Genomic DNA, 23,839 nt, shown 5'->3' with positions numbered 1-23,839 from the left:
GGAAGCAGAGAGAGCCCATAGCCAGCCAAGGTGGAGACACGAGGGCAGGCTTGTCATTTTTCTTCTGTTTGAGTAGAACTGAGCTTTGGATGGGCTCAGCCTGTTTTGGCTAACCCTGCCACAGGCAGCCCAAATTTTTCCTAAACCTTGAGCTTCTAAAAGAAGGTGGGAAAATTAGGAATCAGAGGGTTACATGTTCCTTCCTTGTGAAACTCTTTCCCCTGATCCTATTACTACAGCACCATGTTTTCTTTTCTAGCCTCACCATCTATTACCTGAATGCTGTGTCTAAAGCATATCAGCGTGCCAACGCAGAGCTGAAGAAGAAAATGCAAATGGTAGGTACTGATCTGGCAAAACCACCTTTGAAATACCATGCACTTAAATCTTGACGCAGAGTGTATGCTTTAAATCACTCTTCACTTTGGTGACACAAGAAGATTATGTATTTTATGCTTGCTCAGTCACCTCTGATGGTATTGAATGTCTAGCTGCGCAGAGTGGTCACATCCCATAATAGTCTGCTACTTCATACATCAGAACTACAATTGGCTTTGCCATAAGCTGTGGTTTTCATCTACAGGAGTAAGTTACATCAAGGTTCAGACAATGCTTTGGTGTCTGAGATTTCCCAGGAAAAATGACAAGCCTGTGGAAACCAAACCCATTTCACGGGCACAGGACAGAATCCAAGCCAAGGAAGCAGTGCCACATAAAGCAAAACATCACATAAAGCAGAGATTGGTGCAACATTAAAAATGAGGATGTGAGTACTGATAAATGGGACTCCACAAATTACATTCAAATGCTCAAACTCAGAATCAATCACTCAGCTTAAAGGAAGTGTCCTGGTGCAAAGGGCACCCTCAGGTACTGCAGCAGGTGAACCTGTGTTACAGCACTCTCAGATTTTGGGGCATTCTATTTCACACTGCACAACCTGGCTGGAATCAGGGCTAAAGGGATCACAAAGCAGGACTCAGCCCTATCCAAAAGTACAGATTCCCTCTACTATCCAGAAGAGAATCTTTTGCAGCCCTAAATGTATGCAAGTAACGCCAGAGCCAGCCCTGCAGCCCATCCCTGTGCTGCCATACCCTCTTCCTCTGGCATTTATCCCTGACACCCTCTCTCACAAGAGGCTCACATTTAAAACTAACCAGTACACCAGTGAGGGCAGATTGGTAGCTGTAGGAGCACACAGACAGCCTGATGGACCTAAACCATGTTATATACAAGTGCTTTGCTCTAACAGGAGCAGAGCCACTGTTTTCCAGTCCTGCCTGGGATGTACTTTCTTTCCTGGAAACCCCTGATCACCACACCAGGATTCAGCACCTTAATAAAGAGATTCATTCATACCAACAAACACTTAGCCAGGCAAACACAACACAAGGCCACCATTTCCCAGATTACACCTGCAGTTTTTAACTAAACCCAATGGTTTTTATTGATGCAGCAACGAGAAGAGGAGAAAAACAAGAGAAACAACAAAGCCAGTACAAACCCTATGCTGCAAGATCTGGAGGATTTACTTACACCGAGTACAAAGCCTGAAAGTCCCCCCAAACAAGCAGAAGGTAAAAATTAAAACAATCTCCCCATAACACTTCCAAAAGGGCTCATTTATCCACCAAAGTGACTGGTAGGATTGAAAAACAGGAGGGATACACCTTAGCAAGGGATTGGATGAGTATCACTAGCACAGATTTTGTCCTATCTCAGAAGTCCACCTGCCAATGGACACTCAGGAAGGGCACATTTTTAGACTGGATTATATCTCACACAGGCTTGTCACAGTGGGAATTGTAATCTAAAATTATGATTCACATCCCAACTATTAACCATGCTGTTCATGAAACCAGCAATTTATTCTGGGAATAGTGTTTAAACTCAGTGTTGTTTCAGGGCTAGTGAGTTGAGTCAGACTTTTTCTTCCTGACTTGAGCTTTTCATTGGAAAATTCATCATGAATGAGGCAGAAACTTTTCACAGGATTGGGTTAAGTCTTAGAGTAAATAAATGCATGCTCTAAGATCTGCTGAAGTCTTAGAGTAAATAAATGTGTGCTCTAAGATCTGCTGTGGAGGTGCATGGGCAGAAAGAACCAGGAGGAGGCATTAGCACCAGGATTGAGCCATTTTCAAAGAAAATGGATCCTCCAGGCTCAATCTCAACCAGCCACTTCCTGACTGTCAGAGCCTCTGGCTCTCACTCGTGAAAATCACCTGAAAGATTTTGATTTTATCCTGGTACTTGTGAGAAAAGCAGACTAGTGCCACCATAGCTCCCATGAATTTGAAGGGATGAGACAAAACTGGAAGGCTCAGAGCAACCCAGGTCAGATCCCCTCCAAAGCAGACTCAAGGCATTAATTTAAATGGATATAGTGCTGGCAGTGTTTTGAGTGCACTGAAAATAAAAACTAAAATCAGGAATTACCTACCACCACCCCATGCCTAGGTGTGTGCCAGCATGGCTGGTAGGATTATTGTGTCTCATCAATGCTTCTGTAAGAAGCTGAAAAGAGGGGTTGGGCAGCAGAGACATGAACTGGCTGTTGAGTTGGGGGAAGAACATTCTTGTTCCTGGTTCCTTCACTCAGATGCTCAAACACAAATCCCCAGACACTGGTTATTGCACAGAGAAGAAACAGCAGCCACTGGGGAGAGGACAAAAGGCAGTGCTTGCTACAAAGAAAATGACATTCATAATCTTTGCTCTAGACAAGAAAACAGAGTCTCCAAATGGATCCAGCCCTGCCAGGAAGCCGGGAAGAGGAGAAGGCCTGGCTGGCAGCCCCATGGCCGGCGGGCGGGGAGCAGCATTCACCGCACCATCGCCAGTGTTTGTGACACAGCCACGGACACTGGGCGCTCGGGCACCCTACCCTGGCCAGCCCAGGCCGTGGGGACACCCCCTGGGACCAGTCCCTGGCAGAGGGAGAGGGCAGCCATGCTACCCACGGGCTGCTCGGTAACCTCAGCAAAGTTTCTCCTGCGCTGCATGAACTGCTGTAGCTTTGGTAGGAAATGATTCCTGCATGCTGGACATCCCCTCGTGGTGCTCTCTACCTGCCCAACACTCTCTAATACAGATTTGTTTAGACACTTAGTAGTGATTCTGAGTTGTTAACACCAAAGGCTGTGCTGATTTTGATCCCAAGGGAAATGGGAGGCGATCAGAACAAAAATCAGCCGTGACATTGCTGGAGTGCTTCACACAGGACGCACCCTGTGGCCACCAACTTGCTCTGTGGAGCAAGTGCTTGCCACTACTTTCAAAGGCTTCTTTAATCAATAAAAGTGGTGTGAATTTACCTGTCATTTAAACAGAGGTTTGTGGTGGGTTTTTTCTTTGTTCCTCTGCCTGAAGAATTTAGTGTTCTTATAAAAAATTGAGTGTCCCTGCTCAGCCACAAGGCAGCTGCTACTAGCAGTAGAGGATTCCTACCAGAGGGAATGTTTTTCAGCTGCATTTTGTCCCTTGTCATAGCTTTCCTATAGTCTACCTCCTCCAAACTTCCATCTTTCAATCTCACCTCCCCTTTCTCTAGGTTCCCACTCCACTCCTCTTTTCACAGTCTGTTGACAGCAGCTTGCACCATTATTTCAATCCCTGTATATGATTCCTAGTCTAGCAACATCACCCAGCACAACTGAGAGACTAACAGTGCCTTGGCCTAGTTTCTGATTATAACCATTTAGAAATTCCTGTTGCCATTTAAGAACAGTAGAGAATTACTTCCAGGAGATGCAAGCAAGAAATAAATAAAAGGAGACTTCAGAATTTCTTCAAAAATTAAATCATTGCATTTTGCTTTCAAATACAGCAAAGTCAATGGGTTGTTTCTAGAAGCAGCTGTTCCTGGTGCACAGCTCAAAGTCAGTTTGGCTGTTCCCAGGACACTGCTGTGGTCAGGGTTGGTCATTCTCCCATGGAGCCTCCATGAGAGAAGCTGCTCATTGGATTTATTTCCTGGGCTTGGAGGGACATTTCTCTGATCTGGGTCCCACAGAAAATGTCTTGCCTTGCCTCTTTACTGTTAGAGTTGCTGATGCAACACTGCTGTGGTGAGCTCCCTGCAGAGATACACATTCACTGAACTTGAGAAAAGTCAGATAAGAGAAGGCCTTTTTCAGGAGACATCCTTCCTTGGAGGTGTCCATACTGGTCAGCAAGTGCTGGGGGAAGGTGTTACCAGCCTGCCAACCCAGAAGGATATCACAGAAACAACACAGCGCCCTGATTTTGGCACAGCCTGTCCACCCTGCAGACTCTGGTATCTTAGGGACTGGTTGCATATCAAGGAAGAGCACTCTCCTCCTCTTCACTCCTCAGCTCACACCGAAACACAATTTGGAAAGGGGAGAACGTGGCTTCAGATCTCACTCACTTCTGCTAGCCAACTGAAAGAGGCTGGAAGCTTGTGTGTGCATACGTGCCTGCACACATATAAAGGCAACAAGAAGCATTATCAAGAAGCCATAAAGAACTCCAGACAGGTTTTGAAAACCAGAGAAGTTGAGGCAGACTTAGACCAGATTAGTAACTATTACAAGATCTGGATACTCTCTGAATCAGGCCCCTGCATCAGACCAGCAATAATATGGAGCATTCCAAAGCACTGTGTCATCTCTGGAGCACACAACTGCCCATTAGCTAATTACTCCTTCTAGGCTTGTTTATCTCTAATTATAATACATTAGGTTCACCCATTGATCAGTGTCTGTTGCAGGCTCAGAGACTCCAGGACACAAGGGTGATAACATCAGCCAGACAATTCCTGCAGGCCAGTGGCAACTCTCTGCCCCAATCCAGTCCATTGTGGGATCCTCTGTCAGAGCACAGGAGTCATTGTCATGGTTTGAGCCTGGCACAGAGGTGCCCCCCATGAAAATGCCCTCACCCTGGTGTCTGCTGTGAGATGTGACCAGGAATAAGCAAAACAGGCTTTAGCTTAAACATAAAGAACACTTTATTACCTAAACTACAGGAAAATAGGGAAAAACTATAAGGAAAAGAAAAAAAAAATTGAAAACCTTACAAAAAAACCACTTTCCTCCTCCCCACTACCTGACTTTCTCAGTCCAATACATTCTCCCAAATCACCAACTGCCCAGCCTTGGCACCACACTTTAGTATACTCAAACTGCAGTTCATGAAGAGGAAAGGAGTCCTTCTTGTTCCATAGGCTTCCCTTGGAAACACACTGAAACCTCGTGTGCTTCCCTGTCACTTCGGCACCGCCCGGAAAAAAGTCCTTTTGCCGCTTGTGACATCTTCCTTCCATGCCCAGTGCTCTCACCACTGCGCATGGACCAGAGCTGCTTTTAGGGTTGTCTTTCAAGGATGCCTTGTCTCACTCCAAAAAGGCACAGTCTCTGGTTTGGGACATCTGTCCCCCCCATATTTTTCCAACCCCCTGGGGCTGGGGGGTCCTCACGATGAACCCTCCTGGTTCTGAGCCACTGCTTCCCCCTAAGTGCAGTCTCTGTGTCACAGGAACAACTGAGTCCATGGCCACAAGAAAAGTCCAGCCAAAAGGCCACTCCAAATCATCTCTCCCCATTCAATCATCTCCACGTTCTTCGGGCCAGGTCCTTGTCTCATCTCATCTCTTATCTCCCTTCTTATTCAGCTTCGAGGAGGATTAGCATTTTTTGCAAGGCCCCAATCATGAAAGAAAGGGGTTAAAACTTTCAGTCTCTGTCCCGGAGCTGCGGCACTCCCACACACGCTGCCGCTCCGGCCGGGCACTCTTCCCCCCCCCCCTTCTCCTCCTGGGCCGGCTGCTATCACATTTGGTGTCGCCGGCTCTCTCTCTCTCCTGGGGGGGGGGGGGGGGGGGGAATGGCTGCCCGAGGGCTGACTCCCTGGGGTCTTCCACCCTTCCATCTTCGAGGGCCTCCTCACCTCCCATCTCTGTCCAGGCCCAGGGCCTACCACGTGGCTGCCCCTCCCCCGCCCAGCAGCAGCGGCTGGACGGGGGGGGAGATCTGACCTCTTCACCGCGACATCCCAAGAGAGCCTCCCAGGGCCAGAGCCCTGCTTTTAACCCCTGTGTATTCTCGGAGGTGTGTCCAAACCCCACTGGCTACACCAGGTGTCAGTATCAAACTCCGAACACCCATTGGTTTGACCACAGCATCCCAGAATTCCCACTTCTTCCTGGTCAAACCACCACAGTCATGCAAGGTGTAAAAATGCCAACCCTCAGTCTTCATATTGACTGAAATGATTATTTATCTCTTGGAGCTTTGAGTACATTTTCCAGTTATTCACATGCAACTGAAGGTTAAACTCCACAAATCACTGAAATATTCAGTAGTGTTTGGTTTCATTGCTATTTTTCTATTGCTAGAAACAGCAAAAAGCCCTTGCCTGAGCATTGATTTCCAACCCCCTAACATTTGTTGAAAGACTGTATCCATCCCAATCTTCCTCCAGGGCTCAGTCTAATTTCAAGAGGAAAGAAGAAAACAAAAAAAAAGGAGAAAAGCTCAGTAGTGAGTACTGGGAACCTCCTAGTAACATCTCTCACAGCTCTCAGCTTGCATTCACTGAAGAGCCCTCTGCACTGCAAATTTTTCACATCTTGTACTGCCACTAGCTCAAATGGTGCAGCCAAGAGGTTTTGGTAAAAAAACCACAAGGAAATAACAAAGCTTAATCATTTTATTATTTTTCTCATCAGAGATTTGTTTTTAAACAGGCAGCTCTCATGGGCATCAGTTTTTAGTTTGCATGGCGAGGCAGAGCATCTGCTCAGTGTTACTAATAAACAGGAATCTCAGCAAAATAAAAAAATTTAAAGGGCAATTTTGCAAAACACATGGCTAAACATGAGCTGTGAAGGGGATAACAATGTGGACCCCTGTCTTTTAGGGTCGAAAACATAATTCAGACATTTCTATTATAAAGAGCCCAGCTGTATACAAGATAAGGTGCTTTCTGTACTCTCAATGAGCAGAGAACAGCAGACACCTTTAAGCAAGTTTGCTCATAAAGCCAGAAAAGAATGCAAAGAATACACTGATTTTGTATTTGGTACCAAGGCACCTTAGGTTCTCCAAAGAAGAAAAATCAGCTTTTTGCTGCAGAAGAACAGTAAGTGTTCTTTTCAAAAGGGAACCTTGAAATACCTGAATTTGTATTTTCAGGTGGCCTTTATAAAGCTTTCCAAGAAGAGAAAGGGAAACAAGCACTGGGTGCCACCTCTACTGACAGCACTCCTTTTCCTGATAACCTCACATATCCTAAACAAGCAGCCAAGATCATCTTGAGCTTTTATCCTCTTCTCCTATAGCTAACCCTGCACTATGACAAACCCATTTATCACACATTCTGAACCTCCACAGAAATAGAATTGTCACCTTGCTTGAAAATGTGAGCTACAGAGGTCTTGTGTGTCACCCACCTCTGCTCTTCTTCGGAATCTTTCTCTGCTCATGGACAGGGGAGAGGGTTTTCCCATACCAGCTAACAAACCAGAGCTCTGGAAATGGATTTTTAGTTTCTTTCAGGGTGCTGAGGAGGGTTTTCTGCTGCACATCCAGACTAAAGAAACCTCTCACCTACAAACTGGCTCTAGCCAGCACAAGAGCCATTGTAGGGACAAAGAATACAGGCTGCACTGGCACCAACACCAATTCCTCAGATCTACCCTAAAAAACATCCTCTGACAAATCCAGATGAGAAAGACAGCCAAAAGCCACTTTCCAGAGAAAATTCCTGATGATGGAGACTGGGATTTTATCAGTTTATCCTGTCCCACAAGCCCCACAAGCTCCTGTCTGGCTGGGCCTGAGCTCTGCCAGTGCCAGTCTGGGAATGTTCACCTTCAGGGAGCTGAGCAAAGGAGTCTGGTTAGGTCAGACACGAGATAAATTCTAAAAGGATTCTGATTTAAAGGTCTAACCCAAAAAAACCACTTAAGTATCTGTTTCCTCACAGGAATTAAGAGTTTAATTACTGTGTTGTGCTCATTTGTAGAGACCTAGCTCCTTTCTTTACATCTTCGGCTTATAAAAGGCACCAGAACCTTAAAAAAATCCCTCAGGAAATACAAGCAAGAGACAGATAAAAAAGAAACTTCAGAATTTCTCCAAAATTCAGGTGGTTGAGTTTTGCTTTCAAATACAGAAAAGCAAGAGGCTATTTCTAGAAATATCTGCCCCACTCAAAGGAGGACATGCACACACTGGCACTGGCAGAAGTCCAGTGAGGCAGGAGGGCTCCTGCCAGTGTCAGGAGCACCAGAGCAGCTTCTCTGTTGGTGAAGATGCCCTAAGAATTAATGGAATGTCCTGTGGATCCTTGCCTTGACCCCAGCAGGCCATGGGTGCAGCAGGTCTCCCACCCAGCATGTTCAGACCTCTCCCTGCACTCTCTGCAACCACGAATCAGTGCTTTTGCTGACACTGAAGTAGGTCAGACAGGGACCTTTGAGCCTCGCCCCACCACCTCTCTAAATCACATCCCTTCAAAGTAAAAATGTCCTGGATAAAGAAAAGAAAAAAAAAACCTGAGTGCTTGCCAAAAGACTTGAAATTAGTGATTCCCCCCATTTTTGATTCATCTTGCATGCAATGTTATCAGCTCTCCAGCCTGACAGCCGTGGGGATTTTTCTGCTCTCTGTCATGGTTTTGCCTGAGCCCTGAGGCAGCAGCTTGTCCTTTGGCAGGTGGCAGCCTGGCTTCATGTGCAGCCAAGGCTTTATCACTCCCAAATGCTCAGATTCAGTGTTCCCCTGGGGAAAAAAGTGACTCTGAAACCCCAGGATTTTAGGTCCTGGCCCATTTCTCACAGAACATAGTCATCAGTGCTGAATCAGAGCCCAGCCTTGTGTTTTAAATGGACTGTACCAACACAATGCTGGGCTGCACTGAGCTAATGCAGGGAGGCTTGGCTCTGCTGCAATCACAGGGCACAACTCCCTGGGGTCCCTTTCCATTCCAACACCCATAAACATCCAAACCCAGTTGTGAACATTGTCTCTAAATCTTCAGTTGGTACCACATGGTGCTACTCAGAGAATACCCAGGCTCTCCACGACCTCAGCAAACAAAGGCCACCAACCTTCCTCATATCAGGAGACAGTCTGTGTGTGCATGTATCCACACAGGCCCCGAGATCAAGAGGAGTGGATTTTTTAAATGTTTGAGAATTTACATTATTTTCTGCACCTCTCCTCCATGATTGACAGCAGAACCAGAAAGCACTGAAGCACAGAGATTTCTCTCTGCAGCTGCTGCTCCAAGCATGCAGGTGGAGGGAGGAGAGCTGACAGGCACCCAGGGATGGTGGATAGACAGATGCCATTTCCCAGCAAAGCTTTATGTGCATCAGCATCAAACCTCCATGGAAAGACCCAATGGACAAAAGTCACTTGAAGGTGGCAGAGAAGCCAAGGAGAGGAGAGGGACAATAATTAAGAATCTTCCTCACCTCCTGGGGACCAGACCAGGCAGGAGAGCAACAGAGGGGGACACAAGAATCCCCAGTGCTGATCTCAGCTGTGCTCCCTGGAGGCTCATGCCCGAGGAACAAGAGTGGGATTTAACCTTTAACCATCCTTTAACCCTGCTCACAGAGCTGGGAAATCAGGAGGGTAGGAAATTCAACAGCCCTGCACCTGCCTTAGGGCCAGCGTGGGGGTAAGGGCACACTGCACCGACCACTGCTTCACAAGGCAGTGAAAAAGCTGTGCAAGGAAACAGCTGCAGGATATAAAAGCAGCAGAGCTTCTCCATTAGGAACCCAGCAATGCTTGCAGAAGCTGCCAGTGTCATCCCTCTCCTGGCAATGTGGGAGGAAGAAAAAAAAACTTCAGCTCAGTTGAAAATAAAATGAAAACAACCACAGCAGCACAGCACTGTTACCTGGGCTGCTTGAGGATAGACAAAACACCAGAGTGATCAAGGGCACAGATCAGGTTAGTAGGAGGTGGAACATTATTTTAACAGCATTACTAACTCATTTTTCCAGGGAAGAGCAGCAGCAGAAACATCCCAAGCAGCTGAGTTCTCCCCCTTCCTCCATTCTCTCTCCCTCAAAGCAAAGCTGTTTGGGGGAGCCAAGGCTTACCTCCTACAAAAGCCTGCAGATCCAAACCTTCTTCTAATTAAGAAACATTTCACACATATGGGACTTCTGGGTTTTTTTGGATAGCAGCAGCAGTAAATAATTCAGTGCCTTGGCAGATATGTAGGATCTTCCAAATATGAAGGCTATTATCAGATTTATTTTAATAAGGTGCCTGGAGGGCTCAAGGCCAGGAAAACAGAAAAAAAAAAAAACCCACAATAATAAAACCCATGTCCTTTTCATTAGCCAGAGCACTTTGCTACAGCAGCTTGGACAGAGCAGCACAAACAATGCCTGAACACCAGCAGAGCTTCGCTGCCACCACAGCAGCACCACTGCAGCTTGCATTTCCCCCAGCTCCACCTGCTGCAGTGGCCAGGGCTGCAGGGCTTTTGCACGGGGCCCTGGCAAACTCAGCTTCTGCTCCCCAAGAAGCCCTGCAGTTTTTGGAGGAAAAGGCTGCAGAAGCATTTTGATACTGCATTTGCAAATATAACAAATGAGCCACTGGCAAGGTTTTCTTCTCAAGCAGCTGCAGCTCTGCCTGTGGAACTCTCCACAGCTTCTGCTCAACTTTCCCCACCTCTGCCATCGCACCCACATAGGATGGGGTTGTGCCACAGCCACAGAGACCAACAGTGGGGAAACATCTGCCTTAGCACCACCCTGAGCATTGACCCATGGACAAAAGCAGTTCCTTTGTGCAGAAGTGGTGGAAATCCCTTGTAATCCATCTCCAGGGTAGGCCCAGCATCATGAACATGCCCTTTCAGCACTTTATGTCCTCCTCAGCACCTATGCCAGTAACAGGGAGGGTAAGTAGCTTCTAAAGACCTTTAGCTGGCTCTGAGGAGCTGAACTAGTCCTGCTGGAACAGCACGAGTCACCACTTGGGTATGCCACACTACCACAGTGCCACTGAAGCCAAGTACTGTACTTGAACTGGTTATCCACCAAACAGCCAAAACCATCCCATTGTTGGGGATGGGTCAGACACACATTGCTCACAGTACTCCTCCAACCCAATGTCCAGAAGGAAAAACAAATCTCCACCTAAAATAAAGGGTTTCCTCTTTCCTGCTACCACCAGACCTTGATTTCAGAGGAAACACTATAGAAGGCAAGGCAGAGCCTCTGAAAGTAACATCTGTTTAAACTATTTATAAAACTGCTGTTCCACCTGGCCCTCCAGGTGAGCAGGGAGCCTCTGGGCAGTTTTGGGGGCTCCACAACACCCAGATGCATCCTAGACAGCCTCCCTTAAATCTCATCTAACCAGGAAGATGTGCCAAGCACACGTTTGCCACAGGGGTCCCTGTGGTACCAGCAACTACTGCCTGAGCAGCTACGCCAGCTGCTGAGCTCACCCAGCCAGGAGAGCAAGGAGGCAGCTGCTCCGTGCCTGGTGCCCACCCTGCTCCCCCCTCTGGCTCACACTGCACCTTGGGAGGCACTCCCTGCTCACCTCTGTATTTTGTGTTGCAATTATCTTAACAGCAGAAAAACAGTACCTACTGAATGGACGCTAGAAGGGAAGGTCAATTCACTATTCTTGTAATGACAGAAGATTTAAGATAACATTTAAAGAAAGCTTGACACTTACCTTAAGAGAGAAAGCTCCACCTTGAGATCCCAGGGGAGGCAACACAGGCCACAAAAGAATGGCTTCACAGAGCACTCATCCCACCTGGGGACCATGCAGAGTTGATAACTTGGCTCATTTTAAATCACTAGTTGCAGATTTGACATTTTAATGAAGTTCCTTTTTCTATATTCAAGATATGGTTTGAGAAATCCCAGTTCTCATTTTGAAACAATAAACACAAACACGTAGCTTTCACAGAACAAAAATAAAATCTAAAATGAGCACAGGCGGCATAGGAATCAAGCAGAAATCCAAGACGGGCTTAGGGAAAAGAATTATTACTTAAAATTAGTCTCAAAATTTTTCAAAGGACTTGAGCCCTTGAAGTCAGAAAAACAAGTTGCTAGACTTCTCAGCCCTACTGAAAAAGCTGATGAAGAACCGCTACCTGCTTACAGCACACAAAGTGGGTTTGCCTCACAAGCCAAGAAGAAAAGCCAACAAACAGCACATTCACTCCTTCCCCACACCAGCCCTTGTGAGAAAATGGTAGGAGACACTTCAGCCCGTGGCACCTGGAGCTTGTAAAACCTTACCCAGCTGGGAGCAGGAATGAGGCTTAAAGGAGCCTTCTGAAGACGTGCTGCAGAGAGGGAAGTGGTGGTGTCTTTTTTTTTTTTTTTAATCTTTCCTCTCAAATTAGAGCCCTTAACAGCAAAATAACAAGTGAGAGAAAACGGTTCACACCTGATTCCCCCTCTGCATGTGCTGCTTAATTTTTTCGTATATAAACAAGGCCAACAGGTGCAGTGAATTGTATACGTGGGAGCTTTGGGAGTACTAGGGAGAAGACGAGCCATTCTAGAAAATGCTGGAAGCAATAAGCCAAACAGGAAAGATGAGTTAGAAACATGGCTTTCCAACACGGAGTTTCTTCAGCTTGGGACACTCACAGCCAGTGGCATCCCACACTTGCTCCCGTAGAGAAATTACAGTCAAGATCAAGGTTTGCAGCTCAGCATGGAGGCAAAAAGTTTAACACTCAGACACTTGGAGAAAAATAGTAGGGTTTCGGTCGTTTGAGGTTTTTTTCTGTATCCTATTGTCCCGGTGAGATGGCACCATTCTGGTACAGGGAAGTCAAAAAGCCAGGTGAGGGACAGCTTTGTTCCCTTCCCGGGTGTCCGCTCTGCCCAGCCCTCCTGCCACGCGGGGAAAGCAGGAAGCACACACAGCCCCATCTACTGGGCACTGGGAAGGATTCCCGCACTCGTATTTTGCACTTGTGCAAGGCACCGCCACCATCCTCCTGTCACCTGCCCGCGGGGAGCGATGCTGGGGTGCTGGCCTGCTCGCAGAAAGCCACCATGCCGGTGTCTGATGGAAAATACTGGCAGCATCGTCCTGACCTGGTTCAGACCAAAAAGACAAACACAGACCATCTCCTTCAATCTGAGCAGCCCCTGGGCTCTTAAGGTGGCAAACACTTTAGAACCAGTTCCTTGAGCAATGCTAACTAATTCAGCACTCCAGGTGAGAACCCGAGCTTCCCAGCAGCTTTCCCGTCTGTGTGGCTGCATCCCAACATTCCCAGCTGCAGCGCAGGAAGGAGAGGTGCCAGCACGCCCTCGTATGGCAAAAGCTTGCCGCAGTCTTTGGCTCAACTGTGCCCCGTGGCAGAGCAGCTCTTGAGTTTTGAACTGTGCCACCACACCTGCCATGCTGAGCTCCCTGTTCTACAAAACCCTCAACCTGACTAACCCACATACCTGGTGGGAGGGTGCACAGTCTCATTGAACAGCCAAATGTTGTTTCAGTCCTCAGCATCCAGCTCTGGCCCACGCAATAGACACTGTTCCCCCCCTTCTGAGCTGCTAAAACCCAAGCCCCATACCGGGGGTAGTGGGCACAGGCTGTCCCCGTGCACTGTGGTGTTCCATACCTTCTTTGTGATTTCTCGTGGGCACCTCTTTGCAGCACTGACTCCTTGTCTCTCACAGCACAGCCAACAAGCTCCAACTCTCTCCTCAGCTAACTCACTCTTTTATAGCACTCTTCTTATTGAACACAGCTGTGGCCTGTTAAAGGCAGGCCTGTTCCTAATCTTCGGTGATTAGTGCAGCTGCAGCTCCTCAGGTGGGAGACTGCCTTCTGCACTTTCTTTTCTTACATTCTATCCCTCCACACTGTGGCACCCCTTGTCCTGCCCCAATGTCACCAGCAAGCCAGTACCAAAACAAAGAGTGAGCTTGTGACTCAACCCCAGAAACCGTTCTGCATGTGGTGCAATGGCATTTAGCATGAAGAGAGAGATTTTCTACCAAGGCAGGTTTCTCTGGCCTTCAAAGCATGGTTAGGGAGCCATAATTTCTGAGTATGCATCCTGCATCCCTTTATAATTTATTTTATTCATGCTTCAAAAGAACTAATAAAAGCAATCTTGTAGCCAGTGAAACAAACACTGACAGAAATATTTAGGACTCCATCACATGAGAAGATATACCAGGTAAACTAAAGTCTTTATTAACACTTGATGAACTGAGGGTTTAAGCAGTAGCCCAGAAAGGACATGTTCTTTCAGCTATAGAGATATCAAAAATGTATCTTCATTATGTAGTTCTTTTCAACAGTGACTACTGAGTGTATAAATGAACAATGTAAAAATGAAAATGACATGCTTCCAAAGTTGGACAGCACAAAAATGGCAGTGAGTATTCTTAAAATCATAAGTATTAAAAACTAAATAAAAACAGGTTCAGAAACCAGTGCCCCATAAAGCAAGAAACTGAGAAAATCAGTGTTGTGACATAAGATTCTACCCATCATGCCCAAGGTGTTTATCACAGTCTGCCTCTGTGCAGAGCTGATGATCAGTGATGTTCTTCATTCCCAGTGCTACACACAACTGTAACACTGTTCTACCTTTACCCGTCATACAGACTCAATGTAGATCAGGTTTTCACCAACTCTGAGGCCTTGTGGTTTCCACAAGCTTTAGGCTGCAAGGGCTGGGAGCTGGTAGTGCCAAGCACTAGCTAGAGAGAAAAAACTGCCTGAAATGCTGGCTGATGTCTCTTTGGAAGCTGCAGGGTGCAGTGGGAACAAGCTCCAGCAACACCTTGGTCCTACAGCAATAATGATGTACATCTGGAATCCCCTTTTTTTTTCTCCCTCTGCCAGGGAGAAAACATATTCAAGATGCCAGGCTTCATCTGTCATAAGAAGGTACAAGATACACAGCTTTGGAGAGTGCTGCATTTATTTTGCAGATCTACCATGTGCTTTACTCCATGTAGAGTCTACCTGCATCAAGATGCTAGTAATCCAAGAAAAAAAAATTGTTCCAAGATCCACTCCAACTGCATGCAGCATGCTCCCAGTGCTGGCTGGGGAAGAAGCCTCCTAAGAGGAGCAGTGAGGTGAATTCATCACACACATCTCAGTTTCCTTTATATACTTATACAGTTCACAGATTTGAATAAACAGGCTGACAATTTGAGTATATTATACTCCTAAAAGTCAGCATCAAACATCCTATAGCCATTTTCAGTTTCGCAAAGTAAAACAGACTACAGATGCAAAGAGTGGAACATCTCTTCAGCTGTGAATAAAACCCTTTGCTTCCTGCAACAGAAAAACCTTGGTGTAATCTGACAATCCCTTTGCTTCCTGCAACAGAAAAACCTTGGTGTAATCTGACAATACATGGATACTAAAAATATGGTGATTATTTAGGCAAAGAAGTGACTGGAGAGGAAAAGGAACATCTGTGAATGGTGGCATACACATTAGGGAGGGAACTGGAAAGCTGCATGTATGAGACATTCACGGATCACACAGTACCATACTGGCAAGGACTGCAACAGCTCATTTGTCCAGAGGGGTTCTACGATGCTCAGAAACCACAGGCAGCTCCTGCTGAGACCAACTCTGGAAGAAGGCTATTCCTAAGAAGTTCACCCAGCCCCATTCAACCCAGTTCTGTAAACCCAAATCAAATACAAAGAGAAGGTCACAGAGAAAGGAAACACTACCATGACCTTCAATGGAAATTGCCACTATATAGAGACCTCTGCCTAAGCCCTTTTGGGTCAAATCAGATCAGTCCAGAGCAACACTTACAATTTTTCCCAAAAAGCTGCTATTCATCCCCTCTGCAGTGCTGCAACCACTCTACCCACTGCCCCACGAGGTGATTCTGAACCCACATGCAGAGATCTGTCTCCTGACCGGGCTGTGCAGACCCACCTGCCACTGCCAGCCCTTGGTTCCAAGAATGAGAATCGTGAAAGTCAAAGTGATACTTTAGGAAATACTTAAATGAAAACAACCACATTGCAGTAACATGCCAGGAATATTTCAGCAGCAATTACTCAGAACCAATTGATTTAAAACAGCACCATCACCCACACAGGAGCTGTCTGATGACTTCTACATACTCATTAACAGGAACACATTCACAGGAAAGAAGTTACACAACTGATAAAAGGGGCAACGGTGAAACAGCAACGGTAACAGCAGAGATTCAATGTATCAAGGGGTAAGACTGTGCTCCAAGTTTGGAAATTTTTGAAGGGGCAGAGTGAAAAACAGATCCAGGCCAACAGATCTTTTGGGACAATCTCAGATCTGGGGAGTCAAGTGACAGACCTCAGGTGGCAGGAAGGAGCCTCCTCCTGCTGGATTCTGCAGAGTAGCAAAGGATGTGCCACAAGCACACTTCTGAGGAATGCAGTGAACAGAGCTTCTCTTTCTCTTTCAGGAACAAATGGTGAAGTGCTCACCTGTTCATTATTAACAAACCTTTTAGTCACCTTGCATGTAATAGGTAAAGACAAGAGGAAGAAAGATCAGTCTCCTTTGGACAGATACTGTGCAGTAATATGCATAATTTGCTTTAGGTTTTTTACTGCTAATATGCACTATTACAATAAAATTAAATGAGCACATGCACCAAGAGAAAACATTCTTTACAGGTTAATTGGCAGTGCTGAAGGTACAAAAAGGAGCATCTGCAACCACACCAATATGGGAAAATTGATCCAATCTAAACAATCTTCACCTCCAACATGCAAAACTGCATTTTCTTGGTCTACCTCCCATTATTGCTAATAACCACAGCAATATAATCTTTAAGAACTAAAGCAGATGAATGAATATGTTTTTTTCCTGAACATTACTGCAGTATTTTTGAGGAAGGAACTGGCAATACTGATGCTAAAGCTAGGATTCCATCAGAGGAGCAGCTCCCAACTCAAGGACTCTGTTCACCACACTGTTCAGTCAGGCACCACCCACATCTGGTCCCCAGAACCACCCTCATCCTGCAAACTTGTGAAACCTCAGGCAGAGCAACAAAATCATTTAGGTGGACCCAGACAGCCGCTATTAAAAAAGGAAAACCGAAAGCAAACTGCTCTGCCTGAGCACACACTGCTGCCTCCTCACCGGGGCAGAGCCAGGGAAGGCAGGAATGTGAGACCAGCTTCACACACTGAGAAAGACAGGAGGGACAATCCAGTGAGCTGCTGCAGGCAGGGACAAAGCCCACAGCCCCCAGCTCCATTTAAAAGGGTGTAACAGGCATGCCCTCTCTTGCCTGAGGACCGTGTCCCATGCTACCCACGTGTCACCAGCCAGCAACTTTACAAACGCAGCACCAGCACAGCACGTACTAAACCAGCCTTTATTTCTCTCACAGTACAGCAGGGCTGAAGTTAAGACCATTCCGTGGCAGTGCCAACCCACTCAGTAGCCTGGGCAGTGGGAGCTGCTGACCAGTCCTCGGTGGCAGGCTGGGCACTCCAGTCCTCTGCAATCACAAACACAACACTTAGTGCTTCCCCAGCTCCTTCCACCCACGACACCCCCACTCCTCCCCACAGACACTCCCTGAACTGACCTGTGGGGAACTGCTGGATGGGCACAGATGGGACCTGCACTCCCTCAGACCAATCTGCAACCTCAGGCTGAGGAGGAGCAGTGAATTCAGGTGCTGGGGCTGTCCATTCAGTCTGGAATTCCTCCTTTGTGACTGCTTTCTCAGCAGCTGCCTGCTCCTCCTTTTCAATCTGCAATGGAAGAGCCCAGCCTGAGTCTCCCAGGAACACATCCCGGAACACAACACTCACTTTCAAGTACCAGGCAACAGGTACCAACTGGGAATACAATTAACCAACCACCACAGCAGAGTGTGAAGTGCCATCATTACACTAGCAAAACCTGTCCATGACAGCAGACACACGGGACCATGGGATATGAGCACAAGCAGAACATCCCAGACAGACACACTCCCTGCCATGATGATTCCTACCTCCTCGGGATCCCTGTAGAAGTACAAGTCAGGCATGACTTCCCACGGGTGCTCACGGGAGATGGTGCCACGCATGCGCAGCACCTCCCGAGCCAGCATCCACCACATCAGGCCCACCGAGTGCGCTCCCTGGAACACAAGAAAGTAGACAAGAGCTGGCTGTAAAGCTAAACCTTTCCAGAAAGAGCAGCAGACCTATCTGTACCCCAAGCTTGTGCTTGGTGAAAGACATTACTTGCCAATGCCAGACTTAAGTACTTGAACATGAAAAAAAAAGGTAACTTTTCAAGTTTCCAGTGACATTTTCAGGTCTCTGCAGAAATCATGATGCCATTACATCACAGCCTCAAGTAAGTCTCCTGTTATGGAGTTTCACATTGCTCATCACCCTCATGTTGAGTCTCATCCAAAAGAGAGGGATGATGTTCACCACATATCAAGAATGAAGAAACTGAAAACTTGACAAAATAAACAAAGCTTACACACATCCTCACATGTGGCTTACATTAGTTTTGTTGACTGATACTTCGATAGAGATCTAAGATAGATTCTCATCTTCCCAGACTTTACCTTTCAGGTGATTTCTGCCAAGGTAATGTCTCAGAGAAGTTTCTCCAGGAGTTCATATTATCTTTCATTCATATTCATGATCTGTGGCAAGAATGACTATCAAACTCCACTCATTGGGTCACAAAGACCCTCATGGCGTCAGCGAAAAATCCTGCCAGGTTACTATAGCACACGTCCTACACTTGAGAGTTCCTTGGCCAGAAACCAGCCTCAGCTCCAAGCTCCAACTGTGTGCAGTTTATTTTCTCCTCCCCACCCACCTGCAATAGACATTCATTAGCTCATTTCCCCAAGGTACACGTGAGCCACGAGCCAACCCTCCCTTGCAGAAAGCATCCATCTTGGAAGCGCACGGCACGCTCCGGAGGAAGCTGACGGGAGCACCGCAGGGAGGCGTTACCTTGTTATTGCAGGGAATGGCGATATCCACGTAGCGCAGCGGGGAGTCCGTGTTGCACAGGGCGATGGTGGGGATGTTCACGTAGGATGCCTCGGTCAGGGGCTGGTGATCCGCCCGCGGGTCCGTCACCACCAGGAGCCGCGGCTCACGGAAAGCTGCTTGGATCTGGTTTGTGAAGGTGCCAGGGGTGAAGCGCCCGGCAATGGGAGTAGCCCCAGTGGCAGCAGCGAACTTCAGGACTGCACGCTGCAAAAGGGACACAGCTCAGGTGAAACAGGAAAACTGTATTTCATCAAAACCAGAAAAGTGCATTTCAGCCACATCCTCCAGGCAGTGCCAGTGAATTTGCATGAAATTTAACTGAACTATTTGTTTCCATTCCTGTGAAATCAGGGCTCACCACCTCAGAAAGAGACAAAATAAAAATGTTATTGAAAAGAGCTACACCATGAGTTTAAAAACAGTAAGAAAATTAAAGAAAGCCTTCTCTTCCCCCCAAGTTATTGGCAAGCTCTACTCTAAATTCTCATAATCAAATCAGGGAAGGGTGAATTAAACAAAAAGCTTACAAAAAAAGCAAAGCAGGTTTTCTTTTATTATTTCTACATCTTTTTGTTATTCAGGAACTTCAAGTACACAAAAACTCAGTAACAAATACACACAAATTGTAACTTTGTGCCTTGAAATTGCAGTTGGCAGTTCTCATTTAATTTCAACAGCTTCCAACCTGTCAGGCATGTGGCAGGGCCTACTATCAAACTCCAATCCTAGAGGGAGCCCCTCTCCTGGGGTTAGCGAAAACCCTGCCATCCTTTGCTGTCGCACACTTCCGACACTTGAGAGCTCACTGGCCAGAAACTGACCTCAGCATCAAGCTTTAATAGTGTGCACATTAAGCCCACCTTTTTTCCTTCAGAAATCTACCCCTGAATCTCCCTATACGTCTGTGGCCCCACCTGCAGTTACCTGAACAACCTAACCTCACAAACTCCAGTGACTAATTAAAGGTTATCACCTTCTACAACAGAACACTTTTGCTAATTTAAGAGTCAAAATTACAAATATACTGGCTACTATACCTTGCTCAATGATAGAAAATTTCTTCTTTGACAACTTTCATCGCAGGGGCTTACTGTCCCCAGAAAATCACTACCAATTAAACACAGTAGCTCTGGGAGGAAGGGATCACCAGGGGACTGACCACTAATATGACAGAAATCCAACAGGAAGAAGGATATGGAAGAAAAACAAGTTATCAAATGCCTGGAAATGGGGAGTGGGTTTTAACGAATCTGTTTAAAGCTGCCAAGTGCAACACAAAAACCATGTTTATAGAAAGCACTCCTACAGTCAAAACTGGTGTTATTGCCTATTATCACCAAGCTGTCACTGGCAGGCAGTGATGCATGCAAGGCAAGGGAGTCCTGCTCCCAAGACTGCAGGCTTCCTGATATCCATACCTGTCCAGTGTTCCTGGAAGAAATGACGCTCACATCAGCTGGGTTCTCAATGGCAACAATGGCACGAGCTGCCAGGAGCAGCTTTTCCCAGGTCCTCTTCAGATTGATGATGTAAATACCTGCCAGCAACAAAAGGCTTTAGAGGAACCAGCAAATAAAAGATCCTAAAACAGGATAGCACTCCTCTGCCATTAAACCTGCCACATGGCTGTGGTTACTCCAAAATTCATAGAATCAGCATTGTATTCAGGTTCCTCAAACACAACTGGGCAACCTATTCCACCTGTCTGACCATCCAAGCAGTGAATTTTTTTTTATATTATCTAATCTGAATCTCCCTTATCTTATCTTAAGCCCATTTCCTCGAGTCCTCTCACTGCTGGCAGCCAGAAAAGGGTGACTCTTTCTTTCAGGCAGCTGTGGAGAGCAGTGAGATCCCCGAGCTGCTTTTTCTTAAGACTAAACAAATACAGCTCCTTCAGTCATTCTTCATGACATTTTCTGAATCTTTCAAAAGCTTTGCTGCCCTTCTCTGTACATGCTCAATCACCTTAATGTCCTTTATGAAATAATGACACTCTAGTCTCATTCTAGCTAATGGAAAGCTATCCTAAAGAAAATTCTCCCCTTATGGTTCTAATGCCACACACTTCCAGCATTTATTATCAAAAACCTAGTTCTCATATGAATTTTAATCTTGTAAACAGGACAGCTTATATTTAAGACCAATACAAACAAGGAGAAATCGTTACTGAGATACTAAAACCGTTTTATTAATGTAGTAAAGAACTAGCAAAATTACTGAAACCAGGTGTGATTGATTTACCAAATTAAAGATCAAGATAGTCAAGAACTAGTACAATTGTTCCAAAATCAGTATTTTATTCTACTTTGAGTTAAAACTGGTATGCATAGGCCATGGGGAAACCATGCTAAAGAGATCAAGCGCTAGCGCTTTTCTGCTCGTCCCAGATGTGCCCACAAGATCCCAGCTGCCCAACCCGGGCCACCCATCCCGCCTATTTACCATCGCTCTTCCTTTTGTAGATGTACTGCTCCATCTGGAAGTCCAGGTTGGTACCTCCCAGGTGGGTCCCGGCAGCGAGGAATTTGAGGACATCCTCCTCCTTCATCTGCAGGACATCGAGGCCTCCGGACATTGTGGGGTTTCCCTTGGGAAGCAACGACAGGGAACCTGCGGTCACAGGGACGCGGCTCAGTCCGGCGGGGACGCGCCACGAGGTCTGGCCGCCCCGGCCGCCATCTTGGGCCGCCTCCCGCGCTACAAGCGGCAGGCCTCGGCCTTCCCCGCAGCCCGGCCCGGCCTGGCCTGGCCCGGCTCAGCCCGGCCGCCGGCGGTGCGGCGGATGCACAGTGGCCCCCGGTGCTATCGCAGGGCGGGGAAGGCGTCCCCGCCGCCCCCGCGCCCCCCGCCCGGCGGCCCCGACTCACGCTGACAACGCCGTGTGGAGGCCCGGGCGGCGCGGAGCCGAAAGAGAACCCGCCCCCCACTGACGGCCATATATAGGCTCGGCAGCCAATAGAGCGCCTCGGGGGCGAGGCTCCGCGGCGGCCACGCCTCCCTGGCATCCCCGGGCCGCGCCCGCCGCTCCGGCCCCTTCCCGACGCCGGCTCTGAACGAAGCTCGTGGGATTTGTGGGATTGCGGATCCAGAGAAGGGGAAAAAAGCTGGTGAAGGGTCTGCAGTGTGAGTCCTGTGAGGAGCGGCTGGGGGAGCTGAGGGTGTTTAGCCCAGAGAAAAGGAGGCTCAGGGGTGACCCCTTACCGCTCTTTATGGCTGCCGGAAAGGAGGGTGTAGCCAGGTGGGACCGGCATCTTGTCCCTGTCAGCCAGCGACGGGGCGGGAGGACTCTGGTTTCACCAGAGGAGGTTTAGGTTGGACATTAGGAGGAATTTCTTCACCGATGGAGTGATTAGACTTTGGAATGGGCCGCCCGGGGAGGTGGTGGAGTCACCGTCCCGTCCCGTCCCGGGAGGTGTGTAAGGGAAGACTGGACGAAGCACTCAGTGCCAGGGTCTGGTTGACAAGCTGGTGTTTGCTCATGGCTTGGACTCCAGGATCTCAGAGGCCTTCTCCAACTGAACTGATTCTGTGGTTCTGTCAGTCTGGAGCTGCTTCACAGCATCCTGATGCTTTTGCTCCAAGCAACATCCAGGCTGTTTTTGAGGTCCTGAAGGGAACAGAAAGCAAAGATTTATTTTAAACATTTTACAATTCCATTTTCCTGCTGAAAGTGAAATATATGCTCTTAGGGCTGGTGATTATTTCATGGATTATATCTAGGCTCTAAATTACCTGCTGTGGGGGAAAGCTTCTAAGGAGCTGCAGCATCTTCTCTGCACCCAATGTCCCCTCCCTGCAGGGGCACGGCTCTGGCACCACGCAGGAGAGCTTGAGCAGCCAAGGCTGTTCCTGTCCTTTGCAGAAATGACAGTAAAAAGACTTGAAATTGACACCGAACTTACACATCCTTGTTCTGCCGTAGACATTCTTGTGGTACTTGCCCCTTTTTTGTGTGTGTGTGTTGTTGCGTTTAGGATTTTCTTGTTGTTTGCTTTTAAAAAACCACAGAAAGTGATGAGATTTAAGAATCTTCATGGTCTTTCTCATTTTCCTTGTCCTATTCTCAGATATAGGCCTGAGAAAGGAATCTCTAGAAAAAAAAAAGTAGTGATACTTACTTTGCTATGCTTGCTATCATCAACATCTGGATACATTTCTGGACAGATTTCTGGACTGTGCAAATACTATTGCCAGTGCCTTCTGCAAGGGATAATTCATCTTCACATCTTTCCAACAACAGTGCTCCTTTAGTTTTCTCCCTTCTATTTTAACCTCATATAACCACATCAGTATGACTGGGCCTGGACTCTCCTTTTCCATGTCTGAGCCCTGAGTTACTCTAGGGAAGAGTTGCCCAAGTAGCAGGTTACAACATCATCTCATGTATGTTCTTTTTCTGCTGGAAAATGGCTCTCTATCCTTCTTTTCTTTGTGCTTATTAGGTGGTGTTAATTAGAGAGATTACAAAATCAGCTGTAGCATATGCTGTAAGAGAGTAATTCAAACATTTGCCACATGGTGGTGACAAAGTAGGTAAAATGAAACTCAGCAACAGGTTAGTGTGCCCTCAGCCAGAGTGTGATCTGTTACTGCCTGAGAGATTACAGACGTCTGTGGCACGTGGGTAAGTGCACTGTGGATGGTGAGAGCTGATGGGGCTGAGTACAAGCTGTGTCTCTCCTGAGGAGACAGGAGCAGGGTGAATATTAGCTTGGGAAGGAAGAGAAGAGGTGGTGGTGATGTCACCATGCTGTGGGTAATGGATTTTGCCTGGAGAGTTCTTCTGCACAGTTGAAACCCATCTGTATTAAAAATGTATTGAACATAATGATTGTA

The 23,839-nt window shown here is 47.1% G+C and overlaps 3 protein-coding genes and 2 non-coding genes across 5 annotated transcripts in view; 1 reads left to right on the top strand and 4 right to left on the bottom strand.

Moving 5' to 3' along the window:
• Positions 1 to 3,315, top strand: part of TMC2 (transmembrane channel like 2) — a 36,042-nt gene extending 32,727 nt beyond the window's left edge. The window contains exons 18-20 of the mRNA XM_074538387.1: positions 260 to 338; positions 1,460 to 1,580; positions 2,727 to 3,315. Coding sequence (XP_074394488.1) covers positions 260 to 338; positions 1,460 to 1,580; positions 2,727 to 2,980 — 454 coding nt within the window. The 3' untranslated portion in view covers positions 2,981 to 3,315. The remainder of the gene's footprint in view (positions 1 to 259; positions 339 to 1,459; positions 1,581 to 2,726) is intronic.
• MYRIP (myosin VIIA and Rab interacting protein) overlaps positions 1 to 11,847 on the bottom strand; it is a 353,883-nt gene extending 342,036 nt beyond the window's left edge. Inside the window, exon 1 of the mRNA XM_074539973.1 lies at positions 11,694 to 11,847. The gene's annotated coding sequence lies outside the window, so the exon portion shown is untranslated. The remainder of the gene's footprint in view (positions 1 to 11,693) is intronic.
• A 5,500-nt stretch (positions 11,848 to 17,347) lies between these two features.
• RPSA (ribosomal protein SA) lies at positions 17,348 to 22,012 on the bottom strand. The gene is made up of 7 exons (XM_005481028.3): positions 21,871 to 22,012; positions 21,446 to 21,613; positions 20,419 to 20,537; positions 18,959 to 19,204; positions 17,989 to 18,117; positions 17,578 to 17,746; positions 17,348 to 17,487 (listed from the first exon to the last, which is right to left on the bottom strand). Exons 1-7 carry the CDS (start codon positions 21,938 to 21,940, stop codon positions 17,393 to 17,395), a joined length of 996 nt encoding a protein of 331 aa, XP_005481085.2. The 5' UTR covers positions 21,941 to 22,012; the 3' UTR covers positions 17,348 to 17,392.
• LOC113460850 (small nucleolar RNA SNORA62/SNORA6 family) lies at positions 18,638 to 18,796 on the bottom strand. Its single transcript, XR_003382690.1, has one exon. It is a non-coding gene; the product is annotated as a small nucleolar RNA SNORA62/SNORA6 family (small nucleolar RNA).
• LOC113460851 (small nucleolar RNA SNORA62/SNORA6 family) lies at positions 19,693 to 19,850 on the bottom strand. The gene has a single exon (XR_003382691.1). It is a non-coding gene; the product is annotated as a small nucleolar RNA SNORA62/SNORA6 family (small nucleolar RNA).
• Positions 22,013 to 23,839: the final 1,827 nt, after the last annotated feature.

This window comes from Zonotrichia albicollis, chromosome 1 (genome assembly GCF_047830755.1).
Source record: "Zonotrichia albicollis isolate bZonAlb1 chromosome 1, bZonAlb1.hap1, whole genome shotgun sequence".
Lineage (NCBI taxonomy): Eukaryota > Metazoa > Chordata > Aves > Passeriformes > Passerellidae > Zonotrichia > Zonotrichia albicollis.
Note: the sequence above shows the minus strand (reverse complement) of the source record. Positions and strands in the feature narration are given on the sequence as shown.

What these genes read in the sequence shown, in the direction of transcription:
- RPSA (XM_005481028.3), bottom strand. Translation starts at nt 21,940, where the DNA reads ATGGCCGTCAGTGGGGGGCGGGTTCTCTTTCGGCTCCGCGCCGCCCGG. An exon ending in CCATTCCCTGCAATAACAAG is followed by an intron (nt 18,118 to 18,958) that starts GTAACGCCTCCC and finishes CTTGTGTTCCAG; the next exon opens with GGAGCGCACTCGGTGGGCCT. An exon ending in TCTACAGGGATCCCGAGGAG is followed by an intron (nt 17,747 to 17,988) that starts GTAGGAATCATC and finishes CTTCCATTGCAG; the next exon opens with ATTGAAAAGGAGGAGCAGGC.